Raw genomic sequence first — 14,261 nt, forward strand, 5'->3', positions numbered from 1 at the left:
GAATGCTCAACCCCCTACCCCTTCCTCATTTTAACTGGGTTAGAGCTGGAATTTCTTCCTGTTCCCCTCATCAATCTCCACCTTCTTGGGGTGTTGCATTCTGTGACTGGGGCTGGGAAGGTCCCCAAGACCTGAGCCGTGTGTCCCTGGTGCTGGAAATAGCATCTCAGTGAATCAGCCTGGATAGTGGTCCTGGGTTCCAGTGCTGCCTCTGGCTTTTGTTTGGGTGGGTGACTGTGAGTGAGCCCCATCTGCTCAGTGGTGATGACGATATCTGTGTGATGGTAGCATACGTCACAGAAGCAGAGAGTTAGAGGCAGAAGGCAGGGTACGGGCTTACTGAGACTGACCCCCTTTTTGCTCAGAGAGACGGAGGGGCAGAGCCTCCTGCGTCCAGCCCAGCCTGTGTCTGCTGCACCTCACGGCCCCAGAGGGAGGCCCTGCGGTACTGATGTCTTCCTGCTCCCGCCACCTCTCCGTGGGCCGCCCCTGGGCCTCGCCCCAAGTCACCGTCAGCTCTCTCACGGTCCCTGCTGTCTTGTGCTCCCTGCAGGTATCCGGCCCCAAATCATGAACGGCCCACTGCACCCCCGACCCCTGGTGGCCCTGCTCGATGGGCGGGACTGCACCGTGGAGATGCCCATTTTGAAAGACTTGGCCACAGTGGCTTTTTGTGATGCACAATCGACTCAGGAGATCCACGAAAAGGTGAGTGGCCTCAGGTCTGCACACACCCCGCCATGCGTCCCTCCCTCCGGCCGTCTGTCTGTCTCTCCCCCACCTCCTGCCCTCCTCCTCTCTCTCTCTAACAAAGCAAGCAAACCCCGCACAGAGCAGAGCAGCATCCCAGCATCCCGGCCAGCCCAGGGCCGCACGCCTCCAGGGGAACAGACAGAGGGGGCGTGTGTGTGACACGCCCTGGGGGTCCTGGATGCCTCGCGCTGCATGTGCGCCTCAGGGGGCACACCCGCTACCCTGCAGGGGGAGGGTGGTCCAGTGGAAAGAGCAATGCCCGGACAGGACCTGGGCCCAAACCTGTATAACCACGAGGAAGTCACCAGCCCTCCGCAGCTGTGGCCAAATGGCCTCTCAGATCCCCGGGTGCCCTGTAGTTCTAGCCCTCTGGTGCTAAGAATCTGAGGGTGTGGCACAGCTGGATTGGGGGTCACTGCTGGTATTAACCTTGGCCAAGTCACTGTGCCTCTGCTGGCCTCAGTTTACTTACCTGTAAAATGGATGAACTCTGAGCCAGTTTCCAACCCCAGGTCTGTTCTGTTCCTGTGATCTTGGCCAGATTGGGGTCCCCGGCTTGTAGGATTTAGGAATGTGCACTAGGAGCCAGAAGGGACCGTCAGATCCAGCCTGTCCTGTTACAGAGGAGACAGCTAAGCCCCAGGGGGGTGACCCACAGAGGTGCCACCTTGACTGTACCACAGAGACTCTGCTGGAGGTGGGGGGGGGGTCATAAGAGGCCATCCTGGACACGTGGTCGGTCAGTGGGTCAACTCCTCACTGCCAGTGACCGCTACGGACTCTGCCTGGCTCTCAGCACCCTGTGGGGGTGTTTCTCTGCAAGGATGGTTGCCATGGAGAGCATCTCTTCCTTGCAGGGCGTGGGGCTCTCCCCCTTCCCCAGGCTTAGTTAAGGGGGTGATTCCCCCTTAAAGCTCCAGGCCTGGTCTTCTTCTGCCTCTCCTGGGATCCAGTGCTCGTTCAGGGGGAGGGCCTGGGAAAGTCCTGGGGAACAAGGGCCCCATGACAAGCTTTAGCCTGAGTGGATTAGCTCTTAGGACCTACCCGGTGTTTGGACAGGAATAGCTTTGATTAAAAAGTGCAGTGAGAGGGGGCAGCTAGATGGCGCAGTGGATAGAGCGCCGGCCCTGAAGTCAGGAGGACCTGAGTTCAAATCTGGCCTCAGACCAAACACTTGACACTTACTAGCTGTGTGACCCTGGGCAAGTCACTTAACCCCCAAATGCCTAAAAAGTAAAAAAAAAAAAGTGCAGTGAGACCCCAGAGATGGGATGGAAGAACCCCTCGTGGGGCGGCTCCCAACCCAGCCCACCAGTTGTCACCTGAAAGCATCCTACACACACACATCTGTCTGCCCACGTGGTGCCCCTTGGCACGGCTGGTGTGGCCCGCTCAGTCCTGCCAGACGATGAGGCCCTGACCCATCGGGCCGAGATGAGGGATGCAGGCGCAGGCATCCCCTGAACTGAGCATGGTACCTGGCCCTCTGCCCTCGGGCATCCAGGGGACAGATGGCAGGAACTAGGGATCAGCAGGTCTGACCCCTGCCCTGCCCATGAAGCTCCATGGACTCCTGGCGTCCTCAAGGTTCAAATACAAAGATCCCACGGTGGGCATTTAGAGCCCTTTGGCCCTAGTCACAATTATTGTTATTCAGTCGTTTTTCAGTCACGTCCGCCTCTTCTCGGCAGAGACACTGGAGTGGTTATCATTTCCTTCTCCACCTCATTTTACAGATGAGGAAACTGAGGCAGAGAGGGTAAAGTGACTTGCCCAGGATCACCCAGCTAGGAAGTGTCTGACTTGGTCTAGGTGTCCCCACAGCTCAGCCTGTTGCCTTGCATACAGTGGGCATATAATAAATGCTGTCTTCCCCACACTCAGCCTGAGGCCCACCCTGCCTCCATAGGGAACTAGGCAAGCAGGAGGGGCCTTCTCTGTTAAAAAAGGGAGCATTTGTCAGTAGCCTGGGGTGTGCTAGACACCGTACTCAAACAGCAGGCCTGCCCTCGAGGAACTTACATTCTAGCAGTGGCCCCATGGATGCTGATGAGTGCCCTTCCGAGGCAGGGAGTGATGGGGCAATTCCGAGGAGCTCCCACTATGAAGAACCATGATGAGAGTTAGCGTTTATACGCACGTCCAAGGTTGGCAAAGCGCTTAACGATCTCTCATTTCATTCTCACTACATCCTGAGAAATCGGTGCTATCACGATCATGATGCCCATTTTAGAGATGAGGAAACTGAGGCAGACAGGTTAAGTGACTGGCTGGTAAATGTCTGAGGCTGGATTTGAACTCAGGTGAACATCTAGGGCCCTCTACAACGTACCACCATTGAGACTGACTGCCTGGTCACCAGTAAATGTGAAGTGGGCCCCTTTGGTTCTTGGGACCTGACCATGGGTCTCCAAGGGGAACATTGGGGGCGGGTGTATTGGGGTGGGTCAGAGCCCAGACTTTGGATTGACTAGGCCAAGGGAGGAGTCCCCCAGGCAACATCTCCACTGGTCATTCCCTTTGGGGCTGAGGTCAGAGGGGGTCATCCTCCAGTCAGAGCTGCTCCATCATGCCCAGAGTGACCAGATCCTGTATCCCCGGCACACAATAGGAGCTTTAAGTGTTTGTTGATGGCCCGAGCTGGCAGGCACCCCGCGGTGTGGCCTTGGGGACCATGGTGACCCGAGGCACCAGGAAGGACTTTGTGGCTGGTTTGCTATTAATGAAGCGTTTCCTTTTGAATTCTCACTGGTGCCTTCAGAATGGCCAGACACCTTTGATCCTCCAGACGTCCCTGTGAGTTTCTGGCGCCCGCACCAGCCCCTTTGACAGATAAGGAAACTGAGGCCCAGAGAGGTTAAACATGCCAGTAAGTGACCGCGTCAGAGTTTGAACCCAGATCTTCATGATTCCAGCTCCAGGACTCTGTGTCTAAACTGCTTAGCATCAGTCACCTGCCCGGGGCATCACAGAGGCTCCTCTTCCCATCAGTGTCCCCAGTACCTCATGCTTTCCAGAGAAGCAGGGACCGCTAGGTAGCCCCAGCCCCAGGATTTGGACCCAGAGCCTTGCCTCTCCTGCTGGGGCAGCACAGCCCTGCGTGGTCCCGCGCAGCCGACGTGGCCTTCCTTGCCGGACCGACTGTCCGCGTGCGAGTGGGGGGCAGTTTGTCCCCAGGATCCCCACCGCTCTCACGGGTCTTGGCTCTTCTTGGCCAGGTGTTGAACGAAGCCGTGGGAGCCATGATGTACCATACGATCACCCTCACCCGCGAGGACCTGGAGAAGTTCAAGGCGCTGCGGGTCATCGTGCGCATCGGGAGCGGTTATGACAACATCGACATCAAGGCGGCCGGAGAGCTGGGTAGGTGCCGGCGGTCGGGGCACGGGCTCCTGGGGATGCTCCACAGAGGGGGAAACTGAGGCTGGGAGCAGCCTGAGGGCAGGAAGCCCACAGTGCTGTGGGTGCTGTGGGGAGCTGGCGGTTGGACGCCTGTTGTGGGCCTGGCCCGCCTCCCCGGGGATGGGGCCCCAGGCTCCTCCTAGCAATGTAGGAAATAATGTCCCTCCCACCTCAAGGTCAAGGGCCCCTACTCCTCTGGCCTCAGTTTCCTTTTCTGTTCTCCAGCGTCAGCAGGTTTATCACGTCAGAGTACCTTTAGGTGAGGGCAGGTGGGGCAGCATCTCCCCAGGGGCTGTCCAGGCCCTGTCGAACTCGGGGCTCCCACAAGAGGCTTAATTTCCTCAACCGTAATAGGGGGTAATACCAGCACCTCTCTCGTGGAGGGAGGCGAGGCAGGCAAAGAGAGCTAAGCAAACCTTCATGCGTTTGGTCAACATCAGACAGAATGAACAGACAGCCCGTGGCGCAGTGGAGATAGCGCTCCACCTGGACTCAGGAAGACCAGAGTTCCAATTCAGCCTCAGACGCGAGAGGCTTCCAAAGCAGACCTTCCCCCAGTTCAGAGGCAGCTGCCTCCTCTGGTGGGTCAGTCGTAGACTCACAGCTAGGCAGGACCTTCGAGGCTGTCTGATCCAACCAAGAGGAAACTGAGGCTACAGAGGGATTGGGGCTTGGGGAAAAGCAGCAAGGCTTTGCGACATGGTGGGAAGGGGTCTGCCTCCGTCTGCCCACACACATGCAAGCTCAGTAACTGGCCCGCTCACTCACACCCAGAATTGGGTGGGGCTCACTGCCCCTCCTAGGACCCAGGCTCATCTCCCCCCCACGGTGAGGCAGCGGGGAGGGTGTTGGGGCTAGCCACCTCTCCTGCGTCTTGGTTGAGGCAGGAAGAAGAGCTCTGTTTGAACCCTGAACCCGTCTGAGGCGAGGAGAGTAAACACTTGGCATGGGGGCAGGCTGTACAAAGGTGTGGAGGTGGGAGGTGAGGAACTTGGATAAGGCCCAGTGTGGAGCTGTACATTCCCAAGGCTGCTCCAGGTGTGGCAAGCACAGGTGGCCCCAGCCGGCCCAGCCTCACCTTCGTCACCTCCCCTCTTCCCAGGGATTGCCGTGTGTAACATCCCCTCGGCAGCCGTGGAAGAGACAGCAGACTCCACCATATGTCACATTCTCAACCTCTACCGGCGAAACACCTGGCTGTACCAGGCCCTGAGGGAGGGCACGCGGGTCCAGAGCGTGGAGCAGATCCGTGAGGTGGCCTCGGGGGCAGCGCGCATCCGCGGGGAGACGCTCGGCCTCATCGGCTTTGGTACGTACGGACTGCAGGGCCCTGTCTCTGCCTGGCCAGGGGCGAGGCACGCAGTCGGTGTAAGATGCTTGTAGCTGTCAGAAGGGACCCCGCCTTCAAGCGGTTGTCCCCTATGTGGGAGAGACGGGAAGGAAGGAAGGGATGAGGGGATGAGGGGATGAAGAAATAGCCATGAAGTAAGTAGTAAGCCATCCCAAGAAACACAAGGAAGGTGGCCTGAGAAACAGAGCCAAATCACATACACAAAGCGCGCTGGTCATGAGATCGTGGGCCTAGCGCTGGAAAGGACCTCAGGGGTCGTCCATTCCAGACACCCCCATTTTACAGATGGGGAAACTGAGAGGGAACTTACTCATGATCACACAGCTAGCAAATGTCTGAGGGATTAAATCAAATTGTCTAAATGATCAGAACTCAGATCTCCCTGCCTCCCACCTGCTGCTGTTGGGGCAGGACAGCTGCCCCCCAACCCCTTCCCTGTGAGAGGACCTGGCTTCAAATCCCAGCTCTGCCTCTTAGGACCTGTAAGTCTCAGTTTCTCCATCTGTAAAATGGAAGAGTTGGGCTTTCCAGCTGTCAATATACGACCCTGTGTGTTGCTGTTTGGTCGATCAGCACTCTTAGAAGCCAGCCGGTCCAAGCTGTGGAGAAAGCGTTGAGAAGGAATAACAGCATCTCCTGTGTGGGAAAGAACAGAGGTGACTGGTGGTTGTGGTTGTCGGAAGTGCGTGAAGGATGCTGATTTTAGAGAATCATCGTTTAGTGTGCAGCTGGAAGGGACCTTGGGGTCTGTGTTAGCCACCCTCCTCCTACAGACTGGCAAAGTGAGGCTAGGACAGGCTAAGCACTTGCCCAAGGTCACAAGGTGGCAACGCAGCTCAGAGAAGTAGAACAAGAAATAGCTTCTGCGGCCATCTGGCCCGGCCCCTTCCAGCACGTTCCCGTTTGATTTAGGGCCAATCAATACGCGTATTGGTTGCGGGTTTGATTTGGATCTGCACTTTGCCAGCCTGCGCCCCTGTGAGAGTTCTGGTTGTGTGCTGAAACATCTTCAGGAGAGAGGAGGGAGAGACTTGGTCCCGGCCAGGGTGGCAGGTTTCCAGGCTCTTGGTGCTCATCTTCACGGGGTCATTCATCCTCACCCTCTGTGGCAGCCTGGGAGCAAGATGGCACCCCACAAGCCACTCTCCAGCCACCCTTCCTGGAGGGGCAGGAGGGCCGGTGGGGGTGTCCTGCAGGGGAGGGGGGCAGTCCTTCCAACCAGCCATTTCCCTTTCCCTAGCCAGGCAGGTGAGTGGGGGCCGGCCCAGAGTCAGCTGCAGGGGAGTTCACAGCCACACCCAGGGAGATTGGGACAGGCGTGTGGGTGCCCATTTGTGAGGGGGCAGGGCAGGGGCCCATTCAGGTCCTTGGCATCCTGGCAGTTGGCACGTGGCAGATGTTTTGGAGAGGGAGTGGAGGGGGGCAGGAGGACCCACCAGGAAGCTGGCACAGGGCCCAGCACGAGGGGACGCCCAGTTGCCCGTGTCTCTGGCGGGTGGCTCGGTTGGCCTTGGGCCTCGGGGAGGGGGCTCCTGCACGCATTTTGTGTCTCCACAGGTCGCACCGGGCAGGCCGTCGCCGTCCGAGCCAAGGCCTTTGGCTTCAGTGTCATATTCTACGACCCCTACTTGCAGGACGGCATCGAGCGGTCTCTGGGCGTCCAGCGGATCTACACCCTCCAGGACCTGCTCTACCAGAGTGACTGCGTGTCCCTGCACTGTAACCTCAACGAACACAACCATCACCTGATCAATGACTTCACCATCAAGCAGGTGAGGAGGGGACCCCGGGCCAGGCCCCAAAGCCGGCCCACACGCAGGCTTCTCACGCTCTTCCCCTTCCTCCCCTGCAGATGAGGCAAGGCGCGTTCCTGGTGAACGCGGCCCGAGGGGGGCTGGTGGACGAGAAGGCGCTGGCCCAGGCCCTCAAAGAGGGCCGGATACGAGGGGCGGCGCTGGATGTGCACGAATCGGAACCTTTTAGGTAAGTACCGCTAAGGGGGGGAGGGGGTAAGCAGTGAGACCTTAGGCAGCCTCCTGGCCCCCAAGGAGATTGCTGTCCTGCTAGGGCCTCCCCTTCACCCAGCTGACTCGGCGCTGGTTCAAGTGGCCCAAGTCCGATGCGCTTGCGGGACTCTCTTGACGCCTGACAGCTCCTCCGTCCTGCCAGTGATGGGCGCTCACCAGGGTCCCGTCCTGGGCATCTCAGGATCCCCCAGGATTTAATATCCAGCTCCAGCCTCTCCCCGAGCTTCCCTCTAGCCTCACCAGCCGCCCGCTGGACAGTCCAGAGTGGATATCCCAGGGACATCCTCAAAGCAGCATGTCTCCATAAACGCTCCTTTTCTGTCTCAGGCAGAGGGCCCCTCAGCTCGCAGGCTCGGCAGCATCCTGGGCTCCTCACCTCTTCTGTCTAGTCTGCTGCCACATCTCCCATTTCTGCCCTCACCACTGATCCCATGCTTCCCTTAATGCATGCCTTCATGGCCTTTCCCTCGCCTCCCCTGGTGCCTGAGGGATGAAGGGTGGGTGTGCCCATGTGCCTCCCTGCACAGACCGCTCCCATGACCCTCTCCCTCTCATCTCTAAACTCCTACTGAGCTTCTAAAGCCCTTCCTGTAATGGTCTCCACCACATCGTCAGCCTCCTTGGCCATCACGCCCTGGGGCTCCTCCTGACTTCCGACTCACTGCCTTCAATGTAGATCATCGCTTTGTACGGGAGCCCCCGCCCAACTGTCTTAGACTTACTGTTATATTATTTTTTACAGGTCCTTGCCAACTGCTCAGGGGGAAACCACGTTTGCATGTAGGGAGCATGAAATCGCTTGTGGGGCAGGGGGCCGGGCACCAGCGGCTGGGGGGCCAGGGAAGGGAGCCAGACACTAGCAGCTGAGGGGGCTAGGGAAGGTTTCTTGCTGGTCTCACTGGGCCTCTTCGAAGCTTCTCATTATGGCAGGTTAAATTCTCCCATTGTCAGGATAAGGATTTGTCTCGTGGGCCGCACCCCTGGGTTTTGTCAGACGGGCCTCTGGCACTTGGCCTTCGGGGGTGCTGGGGCCCAAGTCTTACAGCCGGTGTGGGTCAGAGGAAGGCCTCCAGCCCAGGTGATTCTGACCCCAAGGCCGGCCCTGTCTGGAATCATACTGCCTCTGCCATCTGTAACGTGGCAGCTGTCCTGATTGACCGGACTCCCCACCCCACAGGGTGGTTGCGGAGAAAATGCAGTGAAAATGGCAGCTGTTGGTGAACCTTGCAGCCTATTGGAGAGGAATGGAAGGGGGCTGCCTGCCCCACGGCCCCGGCTGCTCGCTTTCCCTGTTCACACATTCTGCCTTCTTCCCTCATTTCCATAGTTTTGCTCAGGGCCCGCTGAAGGACGCACCAAATTTAATCTGTACGCCGCACACGGCTTGGTATAGTGAGCAGGCATCGCTGGAGATGAGGGAGGCAGCCGCGACTGAAATTCGCCGAGCAATCACAGGTACGCCTTTGCCCAGACGGGCAGAGCTCAGCAGGGGCACTCAGTCCAGGGCCCTACAATGATTAGGCCGGAGTTCCACCACCCCTGCCTTTTTTGAGGCTTGGTTTACATTGAGTTACCATTAGTGGCCAAGGCCTGGGTGGAGTGAGACTGGATAAGTTGGAAGTTCGAGACCCCTATACCATGCCCTCCTCCCACCCCCATCCAAATAAGTAACTGGAGGGGACGCACCGTCCGAAAGGGCCCAGCATCGGTCTGTATCATTTGTTCCTTCCCCTTCTGAGTGCATAGATAAATTAATAATAGTAAGTGGAGCTTAGAGGAGAGGACTTGCCCTAACCGATGATCCGAGAACTTTTTACTTTTAATGTGAGAGGCTTCACTTTATGATTCTGAGAAGGGCTCCTCAGGGGGCCGGGAGAGGCCCCCCCCAGGCGTGGAGGGAGGGGCCCTCCATCATTGAGTGACCAGCATCCCCTCAGCCTTTTCTTGTCTCTGAAGCAAGGCTGTGGGGTGTGGTAGCCCCCTCTGCTGGGGATATGTGGCTGCATTCTCCCGTCACCCCTCCTAGTCCAAGCATTCAGTGACACTCCACCCCTTGGCTTCCAGGTCGCATCCCAGACAGCTTAAGAAACTGCGTGAATAAGGAATTCTTCGTCACCTCTGCTCCGTGGTCTGTAATGGATCAACAGGCAATCCATCCAGAGCTCAATGGTGCCACCTACAGGTGAGAGGGGAGATTCCACGTGGCACCCGCCCTCCTGGGCCCTCCAGGTGCCATGTCTGAGCTGGGAGGGCCGGAGGCCTGGCGAAGACTTCTTGCCACGCTCCTGGCTCTTCTCTGGTGCACACAGTAGCTTCTTCACAACATCCCCCTTCAGATACATACCGGAAGGGCACTCTCACCATCCCGATTCTGGCTGAATATGCAGGCCAAGCCCTTGAACCAAATGGCATTTTCTTTAGTCCAGGATATAAAAACTGCTGGAGTTTTTGAGCTGAGAACAAGGTTTGGGGGATATTGCTGAAGGGCTGCTTTTAGTTGGCTTCCCTTCCTCCGGCTTCCCAGAAGTGAGACAATTTTAAAAAATCCAGCTTCCAGGGGCCTCCGGGAACAGGGTGGAGAAATGGTTAAAAGAACAGAAAGTCATAAGAGTCAGCAACTTCTGAGGTGACTTTCACAAAGACAGAGCTCTCTCTTCACTTCTGTCCACTTTCCCTTTCGTTTTTGGACACCGAGCCCAGCTGATGCTGGACTGTCCATCAGCCGCGGACAAAAGAAGCGGTACCATACTAGCTGTGAGGGCATGGGCTGCGGGTCGCGGTGGGAAAACCCTGGGAGTTTGCTACATTCGTGAAGTCACAGGTCGAGACCTCACTCCCCACCCCAGACGTTTCAGGTGGAAATGAATTGTAACCAGTGATCGCTTAGACAAGAGGGAGAGAAGATGGGAGGAACTGGAGGCATTGTTTTTAAACACATATGCCGCTATGCATGTGCATCTAACCGCACAGCCTGCGCTCAGGACCCGGAAGTCCAGGGGGTAGACATTTCTCATGAATATGTTAAGTTCTGGGCCAGAGTCCCCACCAGTCCATTGGATGCTCCTACCCGGATGAGCCTCACGAGACGCTAGGAAAGCCATCCAGTTGCTGACTTCGGCCAGCCTGGGCATGGTTCGGCAGCCGTCCAAAAGGGCAAGACCTTACTTCCGTGGAACTTGGAGCGGTTGCCACACTCCCTCATGTGCCACATGTGGACCTGCAAAGAGCCAGTCATGCGTCCCAGCTCCACCCTGTCACTCACCTTGTGGAAGGGAGCACATTTCTACCTCACTGACGCTGAGCCCACGGGCCAGCTGGGCAGCCTGCCACGCCCAGATGAGGGCGCCACTGCCCCCCTGAAGCAGCTCGGATCTGAAAACTCCCCACTTCTCTTAACTGTGCAGCCTTCTAAGGCCAAACACAATCATCTGATCATAGATGGAGAGTTGAAAGGAAGCAGCCAAGGTCTACGAGAGGGAAATGAATCCTTTGTTCAAGCTGAACAAAAGGCAAGAATGTAGGGGATTTTTGCGTGGGTTGGGCCGACGGCCCCTCTCAGGTCCCCCTTTCTCTAGTTCTGTTCCAGTTCAGTGGACCTTCTGTGTCATGTCAAGGGCAGACTTCTTCCCTTGTAAGATACATCACTCCACACACATACTCTCCAAGTTGATGTTTCCATTGCAGGATTTTTAAAAAGTTATCTGCCTCACTTGCCAAGGGCAAGAACCTGGTGTTCTACGGTGAAAATTGTTACTTTGTGATTATAAAGAAAAGTGACTGCTGCCTCCAGATTCCCACATCGCAGTCTGGCCTAACTTATTTAATAAAGCATTTTAAAATATCAGCCTATCCCTTGACTTTTTAAATTCTGACCACTTATCGAAGACAGAGCAATGAAGCTGAACCTGAGTTCCCACGTTCAGCACATTAAAAACGTGGAAAGGGGCAGATGGCAGATGCCCACCTTCTTAGATTTGTGCTGGGTCTGCAGGCAGCCAACACAACATCCTTTGCATTTGGCAGTGAGGGCATTTTCCTGGCTAGGGCCTATTTATTCATGGAAGCAATGTGTTAGGATGAGGCCAAAGCACTTTTTGTTTTCCCAGTTGTCTTAGATCTAGGCTCTTTCTCCTCTACATAATATACATGGGAGTTAAGAATTCTCATAGTACATACTTCCACTACATCCAGGGTCTAAGCTATATACTCTTTTGTTGTTGTTCTAAGGCAATTAGGGTTAAGTGACTTGCCCAGGGTCACAGTTTATATATTTCATCCTCTGAATTTCAACTTCAAACTGGGTAACACTGCATGAAAACAAGAGGTATATCCTCATGATGTGTTAATATCAAATTCATCCATTTTAAACTTAAGATGTCATCTCACATCTGAACAAAACTATGATTTCATATGATTTCCAAATGTGGAAACTCTGCAGTGAGCATGACCAAGACTGCCTGTCTTAGGGGGTTGCTTGGAGCACAGATGTAAAGTGACTTTGTGCATACATATTTGCACAGGCTTTTATGGTTTGGGGGCAGGCCTTGAATCAGTTTTCAAGGCAAACCCCTTAAAAACAACCACACTATAATGAAATTGTAAGCTTAAACAATAGTTGCTTGCTCTGTGTAAGTGTTCTAAAGAAACGGAATGATCACCATTTCCAGGTCACAGCCTTCAAGTACACATTGGCTAGCCTATTTTTCCAGAGTCTCTAGAATTCAGACAGAAATGTTGGTAATGGACTCTGAAAAGGTGAATGTTCTTGTCCCTCTATTGAAGTATCTCTTTGTAACTTGCCTTAAACCATCCATCTTCTCTTTTCTTCCTTAGATACCCACCTGGCATAGTCAGTGTAACGCCTGGAGGAATTCCTGCAGCTATGGAAGGCATTATCCCAGGAGGGATTCCCGTTACTCATAACCTTCCAACCGTGGCACATCCTTCCCAAGCTCCCTCTCCTAACCAGCCCACAAAACATGGAGACAACAGAGAGCACCCCAATGAGCAATAGTAGCTAATTTAACAAAAAGTCATTTACATAAACTTGGGACCAAGAAACAGTGAACAATGGACAGGAACTACGAGAACAGGAATCTGATGTAGAATTCACAGCGGGGATTCTGGAGCGATGCATCACTGACGTTGCAGTGTGAAACGAGGCGATCCGAAGGCGAGGCAGGGAGAACCACCCACAAGTCGGCCCGTCTGCTTATGAGTGCTGGAAAGTGAGGATGTGATAACATGAACAACCAACTTCTGTTATTGTGTGTTAAGTTTTTTCATCTGTGCACCAATCACAAGAATAAATAGATCTTTTTCCTTTCTCACTCCCTTGGGAACAGCAGGTCTTGGACATCTGCTTTAGAATGTTGCATCAAGAGATCCAACCATCCGAATAGGAAATTGCAGAGAGGAAACCTAATCATGGGACTACAGCCTCTTCTGTCCACATGTGGCTGGTTACCTCTTTGGCTAGAAGGACAAACTATCTACAAGGATGAGGAGAAAATGGTTTTCCTGTGGTAGACACTACAAAGCTTAAGATACTGAATATAGTCAAGTTTTCTGTGTACAGTGAAACCTATTTCTCCCTCATCTGAACTATACACACACACACACACCCCTGAGCGGTTGGCTGTAAGCTCAGTAAAACCCTCTTAATGATGCAAAAAAGAAAAAAAAGAAAGAAAAAAGTATTAAATTTCACAAGCTGTTTGTACTCAAATATATTTTCTCAGTTTCAGATCCTCAGCTATTTTATTGAGTGGAAAGTCTTGAGCTAAAAGCTCAAGAAGAATAATGTTGCATTTCCTTATGTCTCAGGAAACACTTTTTATGGTAATTTGTCAGATTGTCTATGAACAAAACCCACTTTTTTAGACATTGATAAAAGTCTTCTTTTCTTCACGTGATATTTTATACAAGAACACTTCCAATGTGTTATTAGGTGTGACTGATTTTAACAAATCCTGTTAGATTTGTACCAACTAGTTCCATGTTATATTCATAGTCTTTTGTGAATCATTGCCTTTTTCTTTTAAAAAGATGGCCTGTTTTGAGCCTTTGTATAGGTACCTTCCTGTTTCTGTGACACAAAGATATCTTGACAGCTGTCCCAAAAAGAAAACCAAGAATTGGCTATCAGCAAGCAGGATGTTTTGTTTTAGTGTGTTACCTGTTCTTGTATTTGTTTATTGTAAAGGCGGACATTTAGCGGTCAGTGCAGTTTTCAATAAAACGTGATCAAAACTTCTGCTAAGTTCTGAAGTTCCAGCCCCTTTGGGCCATTTTAATTTTGAGGGGAAATGCTGCTATTCCAGCTCTTTCTTGTCCCTTAACAAAAGGCCTTAGCGTAGATCATGGAGCATCCCAGTGAGGCTGCGCGTTACAGTGAGCACTGTTGGAGTCAGCTGTGTAAGGATGGAGGACAGACAGCCCAGACGAGGCTCGGTGACCTTTCGGTCCATCCTAAGACTTCACAGAGACAGATACAGACAACTACAGACAGAATTCCCCAGTTTGCTATAAAACTTAGATACTTCAATGCTCTCAAGTAGTATCACTGAAAATTACCTTTCACTTCTATGCTGTTCTTAGATGAAATAATTATCTTCCAGGTATTTTAGCATTAAATAGTCACAAATTTCTACTCTTGTTTTTAAAATCTGCCCAAAATTACCTGTCAAGAAGGTCAAGTCTTTTTTTTTCTGTCACGAAGTTTACAG

General features: G+C 53.7%; 1 protein-coding gene across 1 annotated transcript in view; it reads left to right on the forward strand.

Annotated features, from left to right (window-relative positions):
• Positions 1-13,789, forward strand: part of CTBP2 (C-terminal binding protein 2) — a 34,394-nt gene extending 20,605 nt beyond the window's left edge. The window contains 8 exon segments of the mRNA XM_020973635.2: positions 554-708; positions 3,972-4,116; positions 5,258-5,464; positions 7,064-7,278; positions 7,359-7,489; positions 8,861-8,988; positions 9,598-9,715; positions 12,367-13,789. Of these exon segments, the coding sequence (XP_020829294.1) occupies positions 554-708; positions 3,972-4,116; positions 5,258-5,464; positions 7,064-7,278; positions 7,359-7,489; positions 8,861-8,988; positions 9,598-9,715; positions 12,367-12,547 (1,280 nt within the window). The 3' untranslated portion in view covers positions 12,548-13,789.
• The last annotated feature ends 472 nt before the right edge of the window (positions 13,790-14,261 follow it).

Source organism: Phascolarctos cinereus, unplaced genomic scaffold (genome assembly GCF_003287225.1).
Source record: "Phascolarctos cinereus isolate Bilbo 61053 unplaced genomic scaffold, phaCin_HiC Scaffold_3;HRSCAF=262, whole genome shotgun sequence".
Classification (NCBI taxonomy): Eukaryota; Metazoa; Chordata; class Mammalia; order Diprotodontia; family Phascolarctidae; genus Phascolarctos; species Phascolarctos cinereus.